Source organism: Haliotis cracherodii, unplaced genomic scaffold (genome assembly GCF_022045235.1).
Source record: "Haliotis cracherodii isolate W230 unplaced genomic scaffold, xgHalCrac1.p SCAF_9, whole genome shotgun sequence".
NCBI classification, from domain to species: Eukaryota; Metazoa; Mollusca; class Gastropoda; order Lepetellida; family Haliotidae; genus Haliotis; species Haliotis cracherodii.
Window position 1 is genome coordinate 14,052,112 of NW_027266343.1, and position 18,697 is coordinate 14,070,808.

Genomic DNA, 18,697 nt, shown 5'->3' on the forward strand with positions numbered 1-18,697 from the left:
AACGTGGTGTATATGATGATGATGATGTTGATGACGATAATGATGGCAATGGCAAGTTAATAATGCACAAGAACAGGTAACATCAATATGGATCCACAACTAGCATAAAGAAAAGACCTTGTTTCATTGAATCAATATTAACATAGCATTGTGAGAGTTTTGACCAATTACACAGTAATTGATCTAATTTGACTCAAATTTATTACAAGAGGTACACATCCTGATGAATCTGGTTTCTCAACATGCCCGACACTAATGAAGGTGCTGCTGTTGCTGCCGCCTCCCCTGGGTTATGTACAATGAGAAGTCTGATACCTACTTTGGATACCACCTCCACTGTGTTCATGTGTGACTGACTGTGTCTGTGTGAGTGTGATGGAGGAGGTGCCAATGGCAGCACAATCAAGTGGGTATTTGTGTAGGTAGTCCTTTATAGATCTTTAGCAACCCATGCCGTAAAAAGGCGACTATGCTTGTCGTAAGAGGCAACTAATGGGATAGGGTGGTCAGGCTCGCTGACTTGGTTGATGCATGTCATTGATCCCAATTTCGTGGATCGATGCTCATGATGTCAATCACTGGATTGTCTGGTCCAGACTCTATTATTTACAGACCGCCGTCATACAGCTGGAGTATTGCTGAGTGCGGCGTTAAACAACAAACCAACCAACCTTGGCAAACTGATAATAATATTAAGAATCCATTTGTCAAGCGCTCATCTCCATACACTGACATGTTCAAAGCGCAGCCTTAAAAAGGTGAAGTGGGGATGGTATGGGTTTTTTCAATATATAGAGGAAGTTGGTTATAGGCAATACCGGTAAGGAGAATCTACCTGGTATTCCTCTCACAAAAGCTAGACAGATGGTACATAGGATTGCGGAAAAGACATTTTGAGCATAGTTTTGAATTCTGAGTCAAGAGGACACATTAGTTCAGGTTGTATCTTGTTCCATTTAGCTGGGGAATAGGAGGAACTATTTCCAAAGTGTGTGGATTTTACGGTTGGGACCATTAATAAATGCTGATTCTGAGATCTCAGTGATCTGGTCGGTTGGTACAAGGTCAAGAGGTCGTGCAAATATCCTGGCGATATGCCAGCTACACACTGATAGGTTCAACACAGGGTTCTTGTAGGTGATTAGTTTTGGTATCTCTGATCAGAGAAGATCCTTGAGACGGTATCTCTGATCAGAGAAGATCCTTGAGACGGTATCTCTGATCAGAGAAGATCCTTGAGAACTGGTGTAATGTGGTCACGTTTTGGACATAGGGATATGATCCTGGCTGCTGTGTGCTGGATGGGCTACAGTTTGTCAAAGAGATGTTTGGGTGCACCTGTCAAAATAACAATACAATAGTCTACTCGAGGTATAACCAAGGGCGGGGCAATTGTAATGGAAGCATCTCTTGTCAAATATTTCCGGACTTTCCTTATGTTCCTGATTTGCGAGAAACATACTTTGGAGATGTTATTGATACGTTTTTCTGGGCGAAGTTCCGAGTCACGTGGGATTCCAAGGCCTTTGACTGTCCATGAGTATTTTTTGTGAAGCACCAACTCGGATGGTGTCAAGTTCGGCTTTTGCGCATCTGCGTGTTTGACCAATGAGCATGGATTTGGTTTTGTCGCCATTTATCTTGAACATGTTAGAAGTCGTCCATGCTTTATATATGGCCACATCGACCAGCTGTGTGCAACTGCTTCTGTTGCTGCCGAGGGACATGCCTTGAAAACCTTCATTAGCTGGGAGCCATCAGCATGAAGATGGCGTTGAAGATTGTTCTTGTTCTGTAGCACCATGTGGTTTGGTGTAAAGAGTAGACAGCACTGGTCCAAGTATTGATCTTTGAGGGACACCACAAAATAACATCCAGGGCGCCGTTCCACAAAGCAATCTTGGCGCTACGGTCGTAAGTCTGCTAAAGTTACGGAGTAACGATCGTCTTTGCGCTAAGATCACTTCGGGAACGGCGCCCAGAAAATTTCGATGTAAGTTTCAATTTCATCCATGAAATACCCATGAGGTACAAATTCATAGTACCAGACGTTGAACTTAGTCTGTCTACAAGGTAACTGTGCCTTCAGGTCCAGCTCGCACAGCCAGTTTCTTAAGTTGTAATTTGTGCATTTTGTGATCGTGAGACGTGATCTTCTTTAGATTTGAGTTCTAATTAGGTTTGCCCACAACGAGATGGCCGACCAAATTGGTTAAATAGTATCCTGTACTTTCTACAATGATGTGACACCCCACAGACGACTACAAGTGACATGGTTGAGGCAAAGTTGTTCCATGGAGTTGAACATCTAATGTTGACTGACATTTTTCAGTGTGAGTGGGTGCTGCGCGTTTTCAAACAGTGCTATGTTGTGTTGCCTTTGTTTAGATGAATATAATAAAGTTTTTTAGCAAACCAACGACATCTCGTGTTATTGATGTGTAGAGTTGCGTCCCTTAGCCATACTATTGTTGGTTTGAATCCCAGACCCGCTCTGATCATTGATTTGAACTATTCGTCAGTTTCACCAAAGCCATAACCATCTAAGCCTGCATCATTCAGGGCTTTCCTCACACATTAAGCTGACACGCCATGATAAAACGGACATTGATTGCGTGGATCACTGCTCATGATGTCAATCACTTGGTTGTCAGGTTCAGCCTCGATTATTTACAGACCGCCGTCATATAGCTGGAATATTGCTGAGTGCGGCGTTAAACAACAAACAAATAAACACTCACTCGTCCACCCACCCACCCGCTTGTACAAAACAATCTTAGGGCTACGACTGTCATTAGTCTGTGTTATGGTATGGGTGTTACGATGACCTTGGCGCTAAGATCACTTCGTACAACGGCACCATGCTGTCTATCTTGTCGGGGATGCAGCTGCTTGGCCCGTGTCGACCAAACAATGAAGACACATTATTGCAATGCGTACCTGCTTGTGATAGCATGATTATGCGGATTGTTGCTCTTGCTGTCAACCTCTAGTTTGTCTGACCTGACTTGATTATTTAGAAGCAGCCCAGGTAAAGCTGCAATATTCTTGAGTGGTAGTCTCATGAGAGTAAATGAACCTCACCAATGGGATATTGCTAACATCTCTTAAATGTTGCTGGCACGAAACATTCCTTGAATTCCAGTGACTTGTATATTGAATATTTCTTCGTAGCGTTCAGACGATCTTAGCTCCCATACTTTAACAAAGACAAACGACAGTCGTAGCGCTGCGATCGCTTTGTGGAACAGGGCCCGGATGACGGTCCCATAGATTTCACAGCCTTCACACTTGTAATGATGAACTCAAGCATTCCTTCGTCAAAGGGAAGTAACAGGCTCACAAAACTTAGTTAAAAGTGTAGCTAGCGAACTCTGGTAAATATAACCAGAGCATAGTATGTTACAACTATCTGTCGCACAATTGCTTTTGGATTGGAATATAGATACGAAACAGTGTGTGACCCGGGCCCCGTTCCACAAATCCACAAAAACATCTTAGCGCTAAGGTGATCGTAACTCCCATACTTCAACACTGGCTTACGACAGTCGAAACGCTAAGATCGTTTGTAGAACGGTGCCCAGTCTTCTATCATCGTACCCCGATGGCGTGGAACGTTGCTTAAGGTTTCGACCACCGGTTTTCATTCGTCAACTCTGAGTGGTTGTATGACGCCCAATATTTCTATTATCCCATGTTACAAATATACTTCCATATGTATTAATGTGTTACTTGGCAACCTTATGCTGAGTTGGCCTGATATGTCATCAGTAAACTATCTTCCTGTATCCCTCGGGGACAAATGCTGGCGGAATTATTGTTTGTTTGTTTGTTTTTTAACGCCGCGCTCAGCAATATTCCAGCTATATGACGGCGGTCTTTAAATGATCGATTCTGAACCACACAGTCCAGTGATTGACACCATGAGCATCGATCCACGCAATTGGGATACGATGACATGCATTATCCAAGTCAGCGCGCCTGACCACCCGATCCCGTTAGTCGCCTCTTACGACAAGCATAGTCGCCTTTTACGGAAAGCATGGGTTGCTGAAGACCTATTCTAACCCATATCTTCACGGGTCGTGACCGCTATGAGGCTGGGTAGTATCTATAGTCACTGGACACTGGACACCTCCTTTAGATTTCTAACATTAAACACTCTGGAGAGATAGTGCGTAATTCGTCTAAGCACTCGACGTGGGACTTGAACGTTCCAATACAATGAATTCTCAACGATCACGACAACATCTTGGCATGTATGAACACATGAAAACCACACTGATCTGAATTTATTACACTTCATAATTCATAAACACATGTATGTTTCAGTTTTTTTCAGCAAATAGATCACCGTTCCATATTCACAGTCGTCGTGGCATAATGACTTCTGTCACCAAGGATGCGGATAAATCAGTTATGTGACAGGAAGGCTGTGAGGAGGCGCCACCCCAAAAAGAAGTGCCAACCCAGAAGGAAGTGTCACCCAAGACTGTGTCACCCCAGGAAACAGCAGGTCTCCATGTAACAGTGTCTGCAGGTTCACTTCGGCTTGGACCTGGTGGGCCTGGCGAGGTTGTTGATCATCCTGCTTCTATGCAACAGTGCCAGCGTCTGGCGGGATTCGTAGATCCTCGAGGTCCGGTTCCGGAAAGACTGTCGCCTGTTCCACTTCGTCCTCTCATTCAGCCCGGGAGAAGCATCAGTCTTGGGGCATCCCGGTCTCTCTGTATCCGCAGCCGTACATTCCGACTTGTCTATGTCCTTCGTCGCAGCACACCCAAGGTCGTCTTTCTTAGGGTTCAGCAAGGTCTCTAGGATCTCCATGTTCGGCGTAGTCGGAGACGTTGGCTGTGTCGATCTGGAAATCGAGTCCCCCCGACACATGTCGGCCTCACCAACGGCTGCCCCGGACTCGAGACTCTTGGATTTACTTGTCTTCTTCCCTCGCGGCTTTCTGTCATCATCACATGGAAAAGCAGCCCCCCTGTTTCGTGTTGCTTTCCTGCCGCCTTCCCGCTCCCCCAGCCTCATCACAGTTCCCTCTACGCTATCCAGTTCCACATCCAGGCTGCAGTCTGCACTCATATTCCCCAAACTCAGGCTCCCCCTTCCCCTGACACCCTCGCCATCACATGCCCGGGGTTTAAGCGTCTGTCCACTCCGTGCTAGCTGAGCTGACTTGAGCCTTCTCGAGCCGACCTGTTCACTCGCATTCTTGTTGGTGTCAAATATCTTATACTTGGAGATATCAGAATGAAGCTGTATTTTCCTGTGGTAGAGGTCACTTCGCATTTGACTCTCACTATCGCTGGACCTTACAGGAATGAGTTGAGTGACGTCAGGGGCCATTCTAGCCATCCGTGTATTACTGTCGTCCATCTTGTATACCTGACGTTGCCGGGGACCGGGGGCGCTTCTTAAGCTTCTGACACTGCGAGGCATCTCTGATGCTGAATCGGGATCGTCCGTGGGAGAAGCATCTTTCATCCGTCCACCACGTTTCAATTGTTCCTGCGCGTTTTCCACGAGGCAGCAAGCAATGCACGCACTCCTATTGTGACGCTTGTCCATGTGATCCGTACGTCCCGGGGTCTCTCCGTCATCCCTCGAAGATTCTGACGTTGGTTTGAACATCACATGCGTGGTGAGATCTGTCGAAAGACTGATGTCAACATAGCTGATGACATTTTGTCCATTCTCTGTGACGTCAGAGGTTTTCGAGTCAGACGCCACCTTGGAATCTGATGGTGTTTCCCTGTCGATCATGGTCGCAGAGCTGCTAGTGGTTGGCGTCATTACAATGGACGTTTCCGCTCCACACTCTGGGGACTCGTTGCCTACATGATCAGGTTCAGGTTCGTTCAGGGCTTTCAGTGCTTCGCACACGGCGCCGGATATCCGGTCCACGGCAGACACATCTTCTTCCGGTTTATGATAATCGGGGCCGACCTTGAAATCCACCTCGAGACACACGTTGGGATTACCGAAAACACCATCTTGACCCACTCGCAGGGTGTCGCGAAGCGATTTAGGAGCAAGGTCAACGTCACTGGTGCACACACGGCAATCGGGTCCATGATCACAGTGTGAGGGATTGAAGATATCACAGACATCCTCCTCCGTCAGCTTGGAGTTGGACCCGGATGACGTCAGAAAAGACCTCCACCTAAAGGAGGAAGATATAAAAGATATAGGGCTTCATGTTACCCAAAGGGGAACGGTTATAGGTGAAACTATTTTCATTATTTCACTGAGTCTCATGAATTTTCCTTCATGCTAAATGCCTAGTTGTTGCCATGTTCAATTGTTTCCTGTTTGTGAAACGGCCGTCAGCAACGTCATGTCATAAAGAATATGACGCCATCCATTGTTCATGATGTCACAGACATTTTGTGTGATGCCATATGATTGACTGAACTGGGCCAAAATGCACAAAGCGATCTTAGCGCTAAGACTATCGTAAGCCTATGTTAATGTATGGAAGTAAAGATCATCTTAGCGCAAAGATCACTTTGTGCATGTGGACCCAGGTGTCTTCGTTTGAAAGAGGAAACCCTCAATGTGTGTTACATTCTCGCAAAAATGACTATAGGTAAAGACCTACATACTCGCTGTTATCAGTTACGGAAACTCGGGACTTCACTCGGGAGAGATAATACGGTATGCCTGTAGTTGATGGGTTATTATTTACTTCACTGCATAGATTAGCAGGACATCGTCTGCTATTTCACGAGTTGCCGACATGAATGAAAATATATATTTCTCAGGTTACCGAGTTAGATAAACATAACTTATTATTACTACAATTTCATTCATCATCAATATCTCGTGAGTAGCCCCTGGGGCTTTGTCCCGTACCTGTGAACGTCCAGGTACAGGTCTGACGTCACTCTCTCAGGACGAGACGAATCTTCATCCGACTCACGGGCCCGACCTGCTGGGGGTGAACACAGTTAAATTATTCATCGATTCAACTGCTCATCACCACATCATTCCAAAACAATACTGCCTCTCTGCGTTTACACGTGATTCAAAATAAATCGTTAGAGAATATATTCATAGCGGTGATTCAACCTGCAAGCGCTACAAAACGATCTTAGCATTAGGACTGCCGTAAGTTTGTGTTAAAGTATGGAAGTTACGATCGTCTTGATAGTAGCATTACTTTGGTCTACGTATTCACAATAAAATAAATATATAGAGGATATGTGTTTCTTCTTGTCAAATAACATGTTAAACCCATCATTTTCAGGTCACGAGATTAGATAAACACGTTTTTTGACAAGGAAAACGTTCGGAAGTCTCTGAAGTCTCTGTGTCATTGAGAGCCTGAAAGTAGTTCCAGCATTATGAGTGAGTCTAACAGCACACTCCGGCGCAGTGGTGACTCAGCATAACACCACAGGCTAAGTTGCATATCACGTGACCGGACTTTTCTCTTGTTTGTAAACAAACGCGCTTTTTCAGAAATCAGTATAGAACGGACTAATGCAAGTATTTGGGGGCGCTTAACATATTGTTTTGCATAATTATATATATATATGCTACTACCACTGCGACAGTGAATCTCATGACAATATAATATTTATACATCAAAGTGACCGTATCGCTAGCTCTCCGTTGGGCTTCGATGACAGCACGTGGAGCCGTACAACCAATGTAAACAAAGGATAACTACGCAAAAACAAATAGATTTTCACGTATTAGGATACTTCCTTAATGAACCGTAACCATTCTTTGACATTTGTTTATGAAAATGTGTAGACTTGTCAAACATGAAACAGATGAAAAGCATATTAAATATCTTGAATGGGCTGTGAAAGACATGGCGCTGGCCTGTGGCAGAGGTACTATGCTGGCTGGCTGCCGGTCGCATGGAACTCTGGGTCGGAGAGTGGTCTAACAGTATTCCAGTTATATCACGGCGTGTCAGCTTAATATGGGAGGAAAGCTCGACGTGATGCAGGTCTCAGACGTTTACCACTTCGGTGAAACCCACGAGCATGGGTATGGTGCTGACAAACCTAGAAACATAATCGGGGCGAACCGGGATTCGAACCACACAATCATAGATTTCTGGGCCTAGATTTTTTAAACGATCTTAGCCCTAAGATTATCGTAAAGTTATCTTAAGGAAATCGTAGGCTATCGTAGCATATTTTCGAAACTCTCGTAGCCCTAAGATATCTTAAGTTTGTCGTAAATCTAAGATAGCCCTATACCTGTCGTAAGTTTAATTTATCTTCATCCAAGATGGCGTCATACTTTTCCATAGATATTTTACCAAACAATTAGTCCGCTTTACGTTCAAACATTGACATTTCATTTTGTAAAACTTAGTGATTCAAATTGACACTTCGAAAACACGAAGAACGCATCAAGGATTTCACGTCAAAAATGTTCTTAATCGCGACAGCGATACACATAACTGTGGAGTCGATAGCTTACATTATTTTTCTATCCGAGTCCATGCTGAAGGAGTGTGAAACAACATACCTTTTCGATAATTTGGGAAGGATAAAAACGGAAGGTGTCGACAGGTTACAGTAGTGACCGTGACCTTATTGATAGTTTAGGGGGAGCTAATCTTAGTTCAAACTCTAGTTGAGAGTGGTTTCCCTTTGTATTCGCCCGGGACACCTTGCTCAATGGTACAGTTTTCATAAAGCGCAGAGTTCCGCTGTTATATTTTCTGAGTCGCATTTGTGTCAATGCTTTAGTCTTTATTTTCGCATTTTATAAAATTGTATCAATCTATATGCGTAAAAACAACCATAAAGGTTTCGCATAAGTTTTTACATCTAAAATCGTGTGGGACGGGTGGTTTTAATAATTGAGTGAGTGAGTGAGTATGGTTTTACGCCGCTTTTAGCAATATTCCAGCAATATCACGGCGGGGGACACCAGAAATGGGCTTCACACATTGTACCCATGTCGGGAATCTTAATAATTGAATTTTAACTATACAGTGTAGTATTTATTGACTAACAAGGAAATACATGTGATCAAATATTTGTATACAATATCTAATATTTTTCTTGCAAAAGTAATTGTAATTTGTTTCGTTTTAAATTCAATACCTACGTTATCTATATCCTCTTGAAAGACAAATATTTGATAAAAAGTGATTAAAAACTGTCTGTTGAACAATTGCATTCTTTAAAAACAGGTGATTAACGACATATAGATGTATTCCCTTATAAATATAACAATTTACTGAAATTTTGACAGCAAAAGTTAAGCACAGATTTTTGTATTGACAAACAAATCAAATAAAAAATGAATTCCCATGCTCGTTCTGGTTCTCGTAAAAATGTAGCATAGATTGCACATTGTCTAAAATTCACTTTCAAATATATGCTCGCAGAAACAAAGTTTATTGAATGAAATTTACTGATCAACATAAAATACACATTTTCAACACAATAATCTTTGCATTCAATAAACCGGTTTTAAAATATTTTGATGTTTTTAACATTTAAGTCTACATCTTCCCGTTTTATGTTTAAAAAATATATAGATATACTTGAGACCATTCAAACAATAAAATCGTTGTCACGTTTAGGGTCAACGGACAAATACTAGTAAACGATCCTCAGCAATGCTGTCAGACAAGCCAAACATCATTGAACTACGTTCTGGAATAGATTTGACACATTACAAAGTATTTCGCTCCTTAGTCAGATTTAAATGAAATCAGACAAATCAGTTTATTAGCTCTACTTAATTTAAAAGGATAGAAAATGACTACATTATATGTATGTTTACATTAACTTGTGGCGTGTTCAATGAGACAACATAACTTGGCAATTCCGAAATTATCTCTCTTTGCGAACGAAAATTAGTGTCATTTTAAAATTTTGAAAGAATTATGGAAATAGATAGATAGATAAAAAATAGTTTCATCATCTGAATACATATAGCTTGATATTGTATTTAAGTCCTTGGTTAATTCGTGAAATATATTGGATACATAAATAACAAAACAAACTTAACAAGCTTAGATTGTCATAAAATCCTGCTTGTGGGTGCGCTGCTTCCTGAACAATTTTTGTTTTGAGTGTTTCCACGTATAATGTTGGTGTTTACACTAATATAAACTTGACTTTTGACATAAACACAAACATATACAGTATACATCACTGAACATTAGACTTGAACACGCATGTTAAATGCTGAACGCATATGCTGTTCGATCAAAGGTCTCGTCATTGTCATTTAGAATAACGTCCCTTACTTTCGTCCTTGACTTTGTATGCGATGTGTTTATATCATAAAGTTCTGCGCGGTCACGAGAGGACCATTTGAAGTGAAAATAGTGAAGTATCTTTTCGCACACTATTTCCATTCTAATAGCTAAAGTGTGGTAACACTATACTTATTGATTATAACATTTTTTGGCTTTGAAAAATGCTATTGCATGGCACACGAATGCTTTTTGTTTTCGGTTAGTCATGGCATCTTTTATCATAAGAACAACACGTCTACATGTAGGATTGTACAGAATTTCACTCAAATATGTGCATGTTAAACAATGTGACCTGACAATGTAATCATGAATTCCGTGTCACTTATCTATGTTGTTGTTATTGTCAGCAGCTGGGAAATCCCTGTGACGTCATTGGGAAAACACCCCGCTTTTCTATCTCCAACACAAATGAGTTCTCTGTCAGAGTTACGATTGGTATCGTAGCTCTGAGCGATCTGCGACAGGTTTACGATAGTTTCGAAAATCTAACTTATCTTAGCCTTAAGATATCTTATCTTTAAATGTAAGTTGTTAAGATTTATCTTAGCTAAGATCGTTTCGAAAATCTAGGCCCTGGACCCGTGAAGATCCGGGTTAGAATAGGTCTTCAGCAACCCATGCTTGCCGTAAAAGGCGACTATGGTTGTTGTAAGAGGCGACTAACGGGATCGGGTGGTCAGGCTCACTGACTTGGTTGATGCATGTCATCGTATCCCAGTTGCGTAGATCGATGCTCATGATGTCAATCACTGGCTTATCTGGTCCAGACTCGATTATTTAAAGACCGCCTCATATAGCTGGAATATTGCTGAGTGCGGCTTTTAAAAAAAAGAGCAAAATACAATAACATAGGTTTCTGGCTGAGCCAGTTTTCAGCTTGCATAAGGAACCCAACTCTGCCACCCATGCCCCCAGTTCTGCCATAAGTGATATTTCTGAGTGTGAATTTTAACTTTGGTGTACATATTGGAACGGACAATAATCATTCCGTGACGGCATGCGTACTCACCCCTCATTCCAAGTATCTCATCCGAAGGCACGTCTTTCGGGGAGAGGCTGTCGAACGGTCCGTACTGGTATGGCGGGAACGGAAACGGCCACGAGTCATCTCCCTGTTCTTCCTCCCCGAGCCTGGAGAACAGAACACACAGTGAGACAGCAATGGCAGCGGTAAGCACTTAAACGGTGTTCCAGTTTTACCAGACTTAGTTTATCGTGGGAGCCAATCGTAGACGTTTAAGACTTTGGTCAAACCCGCAAGTAAGAGTCAAAGGACGCGACTTCGCACAGCCAAATTACAACAGCCTCAGTCCGTACAATGGTGGTGTTTTTATGGTAACTTTACATTTGTAATGAAAAAAAATATTTTTTCGTAGATAGCTGCCAAAAGGTATATAATACAAAGAATATTCCATGTGTCAAGTGAAATATCATGTTTCTCTCATCTCGTGTTTATTACCCATAGCGTTAGAAATAACCGAGATCTTATTAATGGGCGATCTTTTTTGTAACAAAGGGAAATAACTCTCCTTTTGAAATGATATAAGCGACGGTCCAACCTGTATGTGCACTTGTGCAAATATCACTTCACGCAAACCATTGCATTGTTTACGTCATCCGGACGGCATTGTTGGCGTCATTCGAATCTTATTGTGGCGTGGGGTAGGAATGATGTCACAATATGAACGACGTCAGAGCGAAAGATTGTTGACGTCATTCCACAATTGTGGTTTTGTAAGGCGGCGGTCCAATCTCATTAAAATCAGACCTTAGTTCTCGCTACCACTAAACAAAGATCTGAAGACATCCCATTGGGGGTCATGTCAGAACGACCTTTCATCCGACAAATCAGAGCGTCGCTTACCAGATTATGAAAGTGACAGTCGGAATGTGATTTCTAATCATGCAACCTTGAAAACTTCACCACGGGGTATTCCGAACGATAGTTACGGGTTTAACGACTGAATCCATACAATCTAGACCATCTATTAGCCATTCCTGAATGTGTTTTTGTTTAGGTTTCAAATTTGTCATCGAGAATTTGTCAAAATGTTTCGAAGAGTAGTCGCCAATTGGAAATTAGTGCCGTAAAGCACGAGAAAACTGCCTCCTGGTTGGTCATTCCATTGGTCGGTCAAAGTCTGCGCAAGGTCGGTCTGACGTGACCCGTAATGGGATGTCCTCAGATCTTTGTTTAGCGGTAGCGAGAACTAAGATCTGATTTTAATGAGTTTGGGCGGTTAGAGTGAGTGAGTGAGTTGGGTTTAACGCCGCTTTTAACATTATTCCAGTTATATCACGGCGTGTCAGCTTAATGTGGGAGGAAAGCCCGAATTGATGCAGGTCTCAGACGTTCACCTCTTCGGTGAAACCCACGAGCACGGGTTTGGTGCTGACAAACCTAGAAACATAATCGGGGCGAACCGGGATTCGAACCCACAATCATATGTTTCTGGCGTGCCCAAGGGACGCAACTCTGCATAGCCAATCGCGGCGCCTTAGACGACTGGGCCACCCGTGCCCCGCATAATTAGAGAGCTGTACCAGATCCGCGGCAGTGAGAAGGACATGGGCCATCGGCCCCTGAAGGTTCCCGGGTGGTGTAGCCCTCACGCTGGGTGACTATCCTCGTGATGCAACAAATATTATATTTGGGATAACACTTTCTTAGTTAAGTACAGATTCTCGTCCTTTTTGGGGGGACCCAACCCAAAGAAGTAGTAGTATTTCCAACTGAGACCGTCCAAATAGATGCAGGCACCATAAGTCCTCTGTCAATTGCGTTGGTGACACAGTTCCCGCCCCAGTTTCACCTACAGGGGCGTCTATATGTTCTGATAATAAATCCTCACGACAAATAACGACCTGTGTTATTCATAAACACCCCCGGTTACACTAAGAAAGTGTTATCCCAAATATAACATTTGTTACATTTGACCACTTACTAAAGCCCTGGGAGCCCTGCCACTTTATATTCGTCAGAGGGGTACACAACGTACGTGATCTAGACTATCAGATGTCGGATTTTTTTTTTTGTGGAAGCCTCGGTGGCTGAGTGGGTTAGATCGCTGACTTTGTGTGCTGGCGATTAGGTGCCACACTCTGGCAGTGTGGGTCCGAGTCCCGAACGGGACTCAACCCAAAAATGTACTAGAATCTGTACTTTACTAAGAAAGTGTTATCCCAAATATAACATTTGTTACATTTGACCACTTTCTAAATGGCATTGTGTGTTCATATCCTCCTGCTGTTAGGGAGAGATGAACGTTTTGAGGTTATTTAAGAAATGACTTTCACTTTGTGTGAGTTCATTGGACAATGAACCTTCATAGAGTGAGGGCAAAACTGTATGAACGTCAGGGCTTTTACTATTTTTTACCTCGTAGGATTGAGCGCTGGATCTATACACAATTGTATTTAAAGTGGTACGTGTGATTTCATGCTTACACTGACAGCCATACAACAAGCTGTATCGCGGAATAAAATAGTTCCTCAAAAAGAGTGGTGACATGAGCGTGTGTATGCTCAACTTGCTTCACATGAACATCTGATGTAGTTTACAACAAAAGTATTCAAATAATATCACCATTAGATGAGAAACGTCTGTTAAGAACTAGCTCGGTAAGTCAGTAACAGTGACGGTGCGTCGTAATACATTTACTTTAAGTACAAGACGTCAGGGCCGGTCGGGTAGCCTAGTGGTTAAAGCGTTCGCTCGTCACGCCGAAGACCCGGGTTCGATTCCCGTCATGGGTACAATGCGTAAAGCCCATTTCCGGTGTCCCCCTCCTTGATATTGCTCGAATATTGCTAAAAGCGGGGTAAAACCATATTCAAAATGACCGACACGATGAACGTGACGGGAGACATTTCCGAAGTTGTTAATGAACCTGTGGCAGTTACATGTGTCAGTCATGATTGATCAATTGACCGATCATTAAAAGGTGATTATAAAGATGTGTCAAATAGATAGGTAAATTAACAGATAACTGTAGACTGCCATTGTCAGTCCAAACACGGATCTAGTCGATACTACAATAGTTTTAATAAACATTTTTTTCGTTTTTTTTTCACTAGGATGGGTCGTAAAAAACGTGTGAAGGTCAAATTGTGTGGTTCATATCCTTATGAACGTCAAATTCGCAGTCATGTGACCGACCTCCCGTCCAATGGAAAAGATGCATATCGTGTAAACTTTCACATTAAAAAGTTTATTAATACTTGCCGTCTGCTCTCATGTCCATTGCTCGATACAAGTCATGCATTTAGCCGAGTGCTTTTATGGTCCTTCCATGCTTCGATTAGTAGGCTTTGTACATGACGTAAATGTGAATAGTATCATTCGTGAAATGATTAGGACCTTCCAAACGTACCTGTATGTTTCTTCTCCAGTCCCCTCTGCTGGCGAATGGACTCGCTTCTGGTCCGTCACAGACGTCTTCTTCTCGCCCGCCTTTTTAGGCGAGTCCAAACTGACGGTACTCCGAGGGGAAGTGGGTGGTGCTCCTGGCGACTTTGGTCGATGGTCCAGCAAGTGTATGTCGTCTTCTCGAGGTGCGTTGGCGCGACTTGTCTTCTTCTTCTGCCCAGTGGTTCTCGCCGTCTTGTTCTTGGCGATCTTCACTGGGGACTTGTGCTGCGGAAGGTTCATTGAGTTCCTCTTGGGAGACGGCGATGTTCCCGAGGCACTGAGTGGCGATGGCTTCTCCGGAGCTGCAACAGAGTCTTGAGAGCTCAGCCTTTTTGGTTTGGTTTAACGCCGCACTCCAATATTCGCAATATTCCAAGCCTTAAAACAACTGATTCAGTGACCGACCAATGCCGCCATCATCTCTCGGTTGGTTGTAGTGAGTGAGTTAGTGAATGAGACTGGTTTTAAGCTCCCGTTGAGCAGCTTAGATGGCAGCTAGACTCAATTAAAGATTTATTATTTTGTATAATTGTTATTATTTCAGTTCTATCACCACGAAGTGATGGGGGGTCGTAGCAGTGTGTGTGTGTGTGTGTGTGTGTGTGTGTGTGTGTGTGTGTGTGTGTGTGTGTGTGTGTGGTGACTGCTTGTCCGGAGTTAAGCCGGTTTCATAGTGCTAGCCCACTGCGATATCGTGCCTAGCGCCAGGCAGGGTAACAACAAGTACTATCTTTGAACGTCTTTTGATATGACGCGTCAGGGGATCGAACCCCGCTCACCGATCATTCGCTCTATCCACTACATCACGGAGGCAGTCTTAGATGAATACATCTTTGATGAGCACGGGTATGGAACTGACAACCAAGTATCATTATTTGGTCAAATCGTTTACTCGAACTGCTCGATCCTCACAACACCTGACACAGCCGAACTCGCTGCCTGACATCACTGGGCTTCGCTCCCGAAGCTGATTGGAACGCCCACTTATTTGAAAATGTGTACAGCTGCATTAACATCGGCCCGCCTGTGGTACTTACATTTATTGCCGTGGCTCGTTCTTGTCTGACCAGAGAGCTTGGCCTTGAGGACCTCCCGGGCGTTGATGTCCGGAGTGCGGGGATTGTCCAGTGTCCTGCCGGCGTCGTGTGGGTTGACGGTGTCTTGCTGTCCCTGATGCTGGTTCTCCTGCATGTTCCCGAGCGTCCCCTGTGCCTCCGCTCCAACCTGTCTGCCAACAACCCGGGGCCGGCCTTTAGGCGCGTCCTTCTGCAGACTCTCCAGTGGCGCGTGGTTGGCCGCTGCGGTTGCAATGCGCGCCAGAGTCGCTGCCGATGACCCCCCGCCAAATCTGGCCCACAGGACGTTGTGGGTGGCACTTTCTTCCTGTCGTTTCTTGGAAGGGGACGGGCGATACACCCAATCTGAAACATGTCATCACACCCAGACGTCATGTACTGCATAACCACACTCCGGTTTCATACACTAAAGTTAGTGAATTTGGTTTAACGTCTGAGACGTCTGATCATTTGGGGCTTTCCTTCCACATCAAGCTGAGACGCCGTGATATTACTGGAATGCTATATATTGCTAAAAGCGGCGTAAAACCATACTCACTCATCATACAAGATATACAAACCCGGGAACTCCTTCTTGTGCTGGTTCTTTATCATATCGGCCTGGTCGTAGTAAGGTTGCTTCTCCTCCCGAGTGAGGCTGTTCCACACGTCGCCCAGCTTCATGCTGATCTGGGAGTTGGTGTCGGTGTTAAAACGTGATGCCAGCTTGGCCCGGTAGGTGCGCGCCCACACCATGAATGCGTTCATTGGACGCTTCACGTTGCCGTTCTTGTTGCGGAAGCTGGAGCCGGGCGTACGATACCGATCCCCTGTGCCTGTGTTACCATAAAATCGGTTATCTTATGATTGCAACAGTATGTAAGATAGATGACAAATGTTATTTTACAACACTATGTAAGATAGATGACAAATGTTATTATACATCACTATGTAAGATAGATGACAAAGGTTATTTGACAACAGTATACATAAGATAGATGACAAATGTTATTTTACAACACTATGTAGGATAGATGACAAATGTTATTTTACAATAGTATGTAAGGGCTAAAATATAGTTTTCTCAATAGCAGGTTTGGACAGATGGAGTACAAAGGTCACTTTATTAACACAGACTCTATTCGCCACCCAATAAAAACTCCAAAATGATATCAAGTATCGCAAAATACATATTTACGCGTGCCTTAGTTTAGGTGACCCCAAACTCTATCCTTAGCCCTTGGATCATTGAATAACATTAGTGGCGAACATACCTGTATGTATTCTATAGCTGCTCCCTGTATGTAAGGGTTAATATCAATCTCATTAAAATCAGACCTTGGTTCTCACTACCGCTTAAAACGGGGTATTCCGAACGATAGTTACGGGCTTAACGACTGAATCTATACAATCTAGACCATATATTAGCCATTCGAGAATGTACTTTTGTTCAGGTTTCATATTTTTAAGCGATAATTTGTCAAAATATGTTTCGAAGCGTAGTCACCAGTTTGAAATAAGTGCCGTAAAGAACGAGAAAGCTGCCTTCTGATTGGCTAATGTCGACTTCTTGTCAGTAATTCCATTGGTTGGTCAGAGTTCGCGTAAGGTCGGTCTGACGTGACCCGTAATGGGATGTCCTCAGCCGACCTTTGTTTAGCGGCAGCAAGAACTTAGATCTGATTTTAATGACATTTGGGTTAATATTCAATTTCGAGGTTTAATTATATCAAACTAATACAAATACCAGCGGACTCATTTTCTCCTCCTTATTTTGAGCTTACCAAAATGGCGGAAGGTGCCGGTATACTGCATTCTTGCCAGAACTTGGAATCTTGGTCCACCCACGACTACTGATAAAATGCCTTGATATTTAATTTCAACGTTTATCCAAAATTGAAATAAGCATTCCTGAAATGTCTATTCATTGATTCATTTTGTTCAGCCTCCATGTACATTTCCGGTATACTGACTACCTGGCTACCATGTTTGATTATTTTCTTCAGATCATATAGCATCTTGACGCTCACAGGTTTACGACTTCACCTACCAGGTACCACGTCCTTGGCCCGGTCCGATGGGACGGATACTGAATCCGGGGACTTGTGACGAGCTGTGACGGGCGAGGGGAGGATCCCGGATGTTGGACTGCCTTTGACTGGTGTGTTGTTGGGGATCCTAGGGGACCTGTTGTCATCCTGTGATGGGAAGCTCGGGGAGTGAGCTGCAATAACTGGAATCTTGTTGAGATACACGACATGGCCAGGCTGAGTTGTTTGGGCGGCAGCTTGCTCACTGCTGTGTATGGGAACTAGGTTAATGTCCGAGAGTTTTTGTCCTGGCTGAAGGAAGACAAAACGGACATCCGGTTTTGGTGCCGCCGGTGCCGGTGCCGGTGCCGGTGCCGGTGCTATCGGTTGATTCTTGCCCGGGGGGTACACATAACGTACATCCTGTTCATTTGGCTTTTTCAGTATTTGCTGTCCAATAATTTCATCACAAAACTTGGATCCTCGGGCGTCCCCCAGGTTAACGATCTCAGTGATATTCTTGGCACCCAAATTTACACTTGTCTGTGAATCATCGGAAATATCCATCTTTGTTTCCGAGTCATCCGATGATAGTTGTAAATCAGTCCTTAGAATCTGGTCGCTCGTCAGTGTCTTTCCGCTGGATGTAGCACGTTCCATTTTATCCCCGCTCTTTCCTCGCCATGGGACAGTAAATGTCTTATTGGACTTAACGGATCGTTTGGCAGCACTAACTGCGTTACCCATAATAGATGTAGCAAGAAAGTGACAGATATAGGCGATGATTTATAGATGGCCGTCCGTCGGTATGAACTGCCGTTGTCTGTGACGTCATTCGAATTGTCGTGACGTCACTGCCATAGTAACCAAACGTCACAGTACGGCATTGTTCATTTCGACGACACAAGGGGTCGGTGCGTATTGATGCCGTCAAGAGGCAGCAAATGTA

General features: G+C 43.6%; 1 protein-coding gene across 1 annotated transcript; it reads right to left on the minus strand.

Annotated features, from left to right (window-relative positions):
* Positions 1-4,542: 4,542 nt before the first annotated feature.
* Positions 4,543-18,495, minus strand: LOC139452073 (uncharacterized). Its single transcript, XM_071233385.1, has 7 exons — positions 17,769-18,495; positions 16,300-16,554; positions 15,701-16,084; positions 14,626-14,965; positions 11,262-11,383; positions 6,862-6,940; positions 4,543-6,169 (listed from the first exon to the last, which is right to left on the minus strand). Exons 1-7 carry the CDS (start codon positions 18,493-18,495, stop codon positions 4,543-4,545), a joined length of 3,534 nt encoding a protein of 1,177 aa, XP_071089486.1.
* Positions 18,496-18,697: the final 202 nt, after the last annotated feature.

Coding starts and splice junctions, on each gene's coding strand:
- LOC139452073 (XM_071233385.1), bottom strand. CDS start 18,495: ATGGGTAACGCAGTTAGTGCTGCCAAACGATCCGTTAAGTCCAATAAG. Junction 14,966..15,700: donor AACGAGCCACGGCAATAAAT/GTAAGTACCACA, acceptor ACTCTGTTGCAG/CTCCGGAGAAGCCATCGCCA. Junction 6,941..11,261: donor TGAGATACTTGGAATGAGGG/GTGAGTACGCAT, acceptor GTTCACCCCCAG/CAGGTCGGGCCCGTGAGTCG.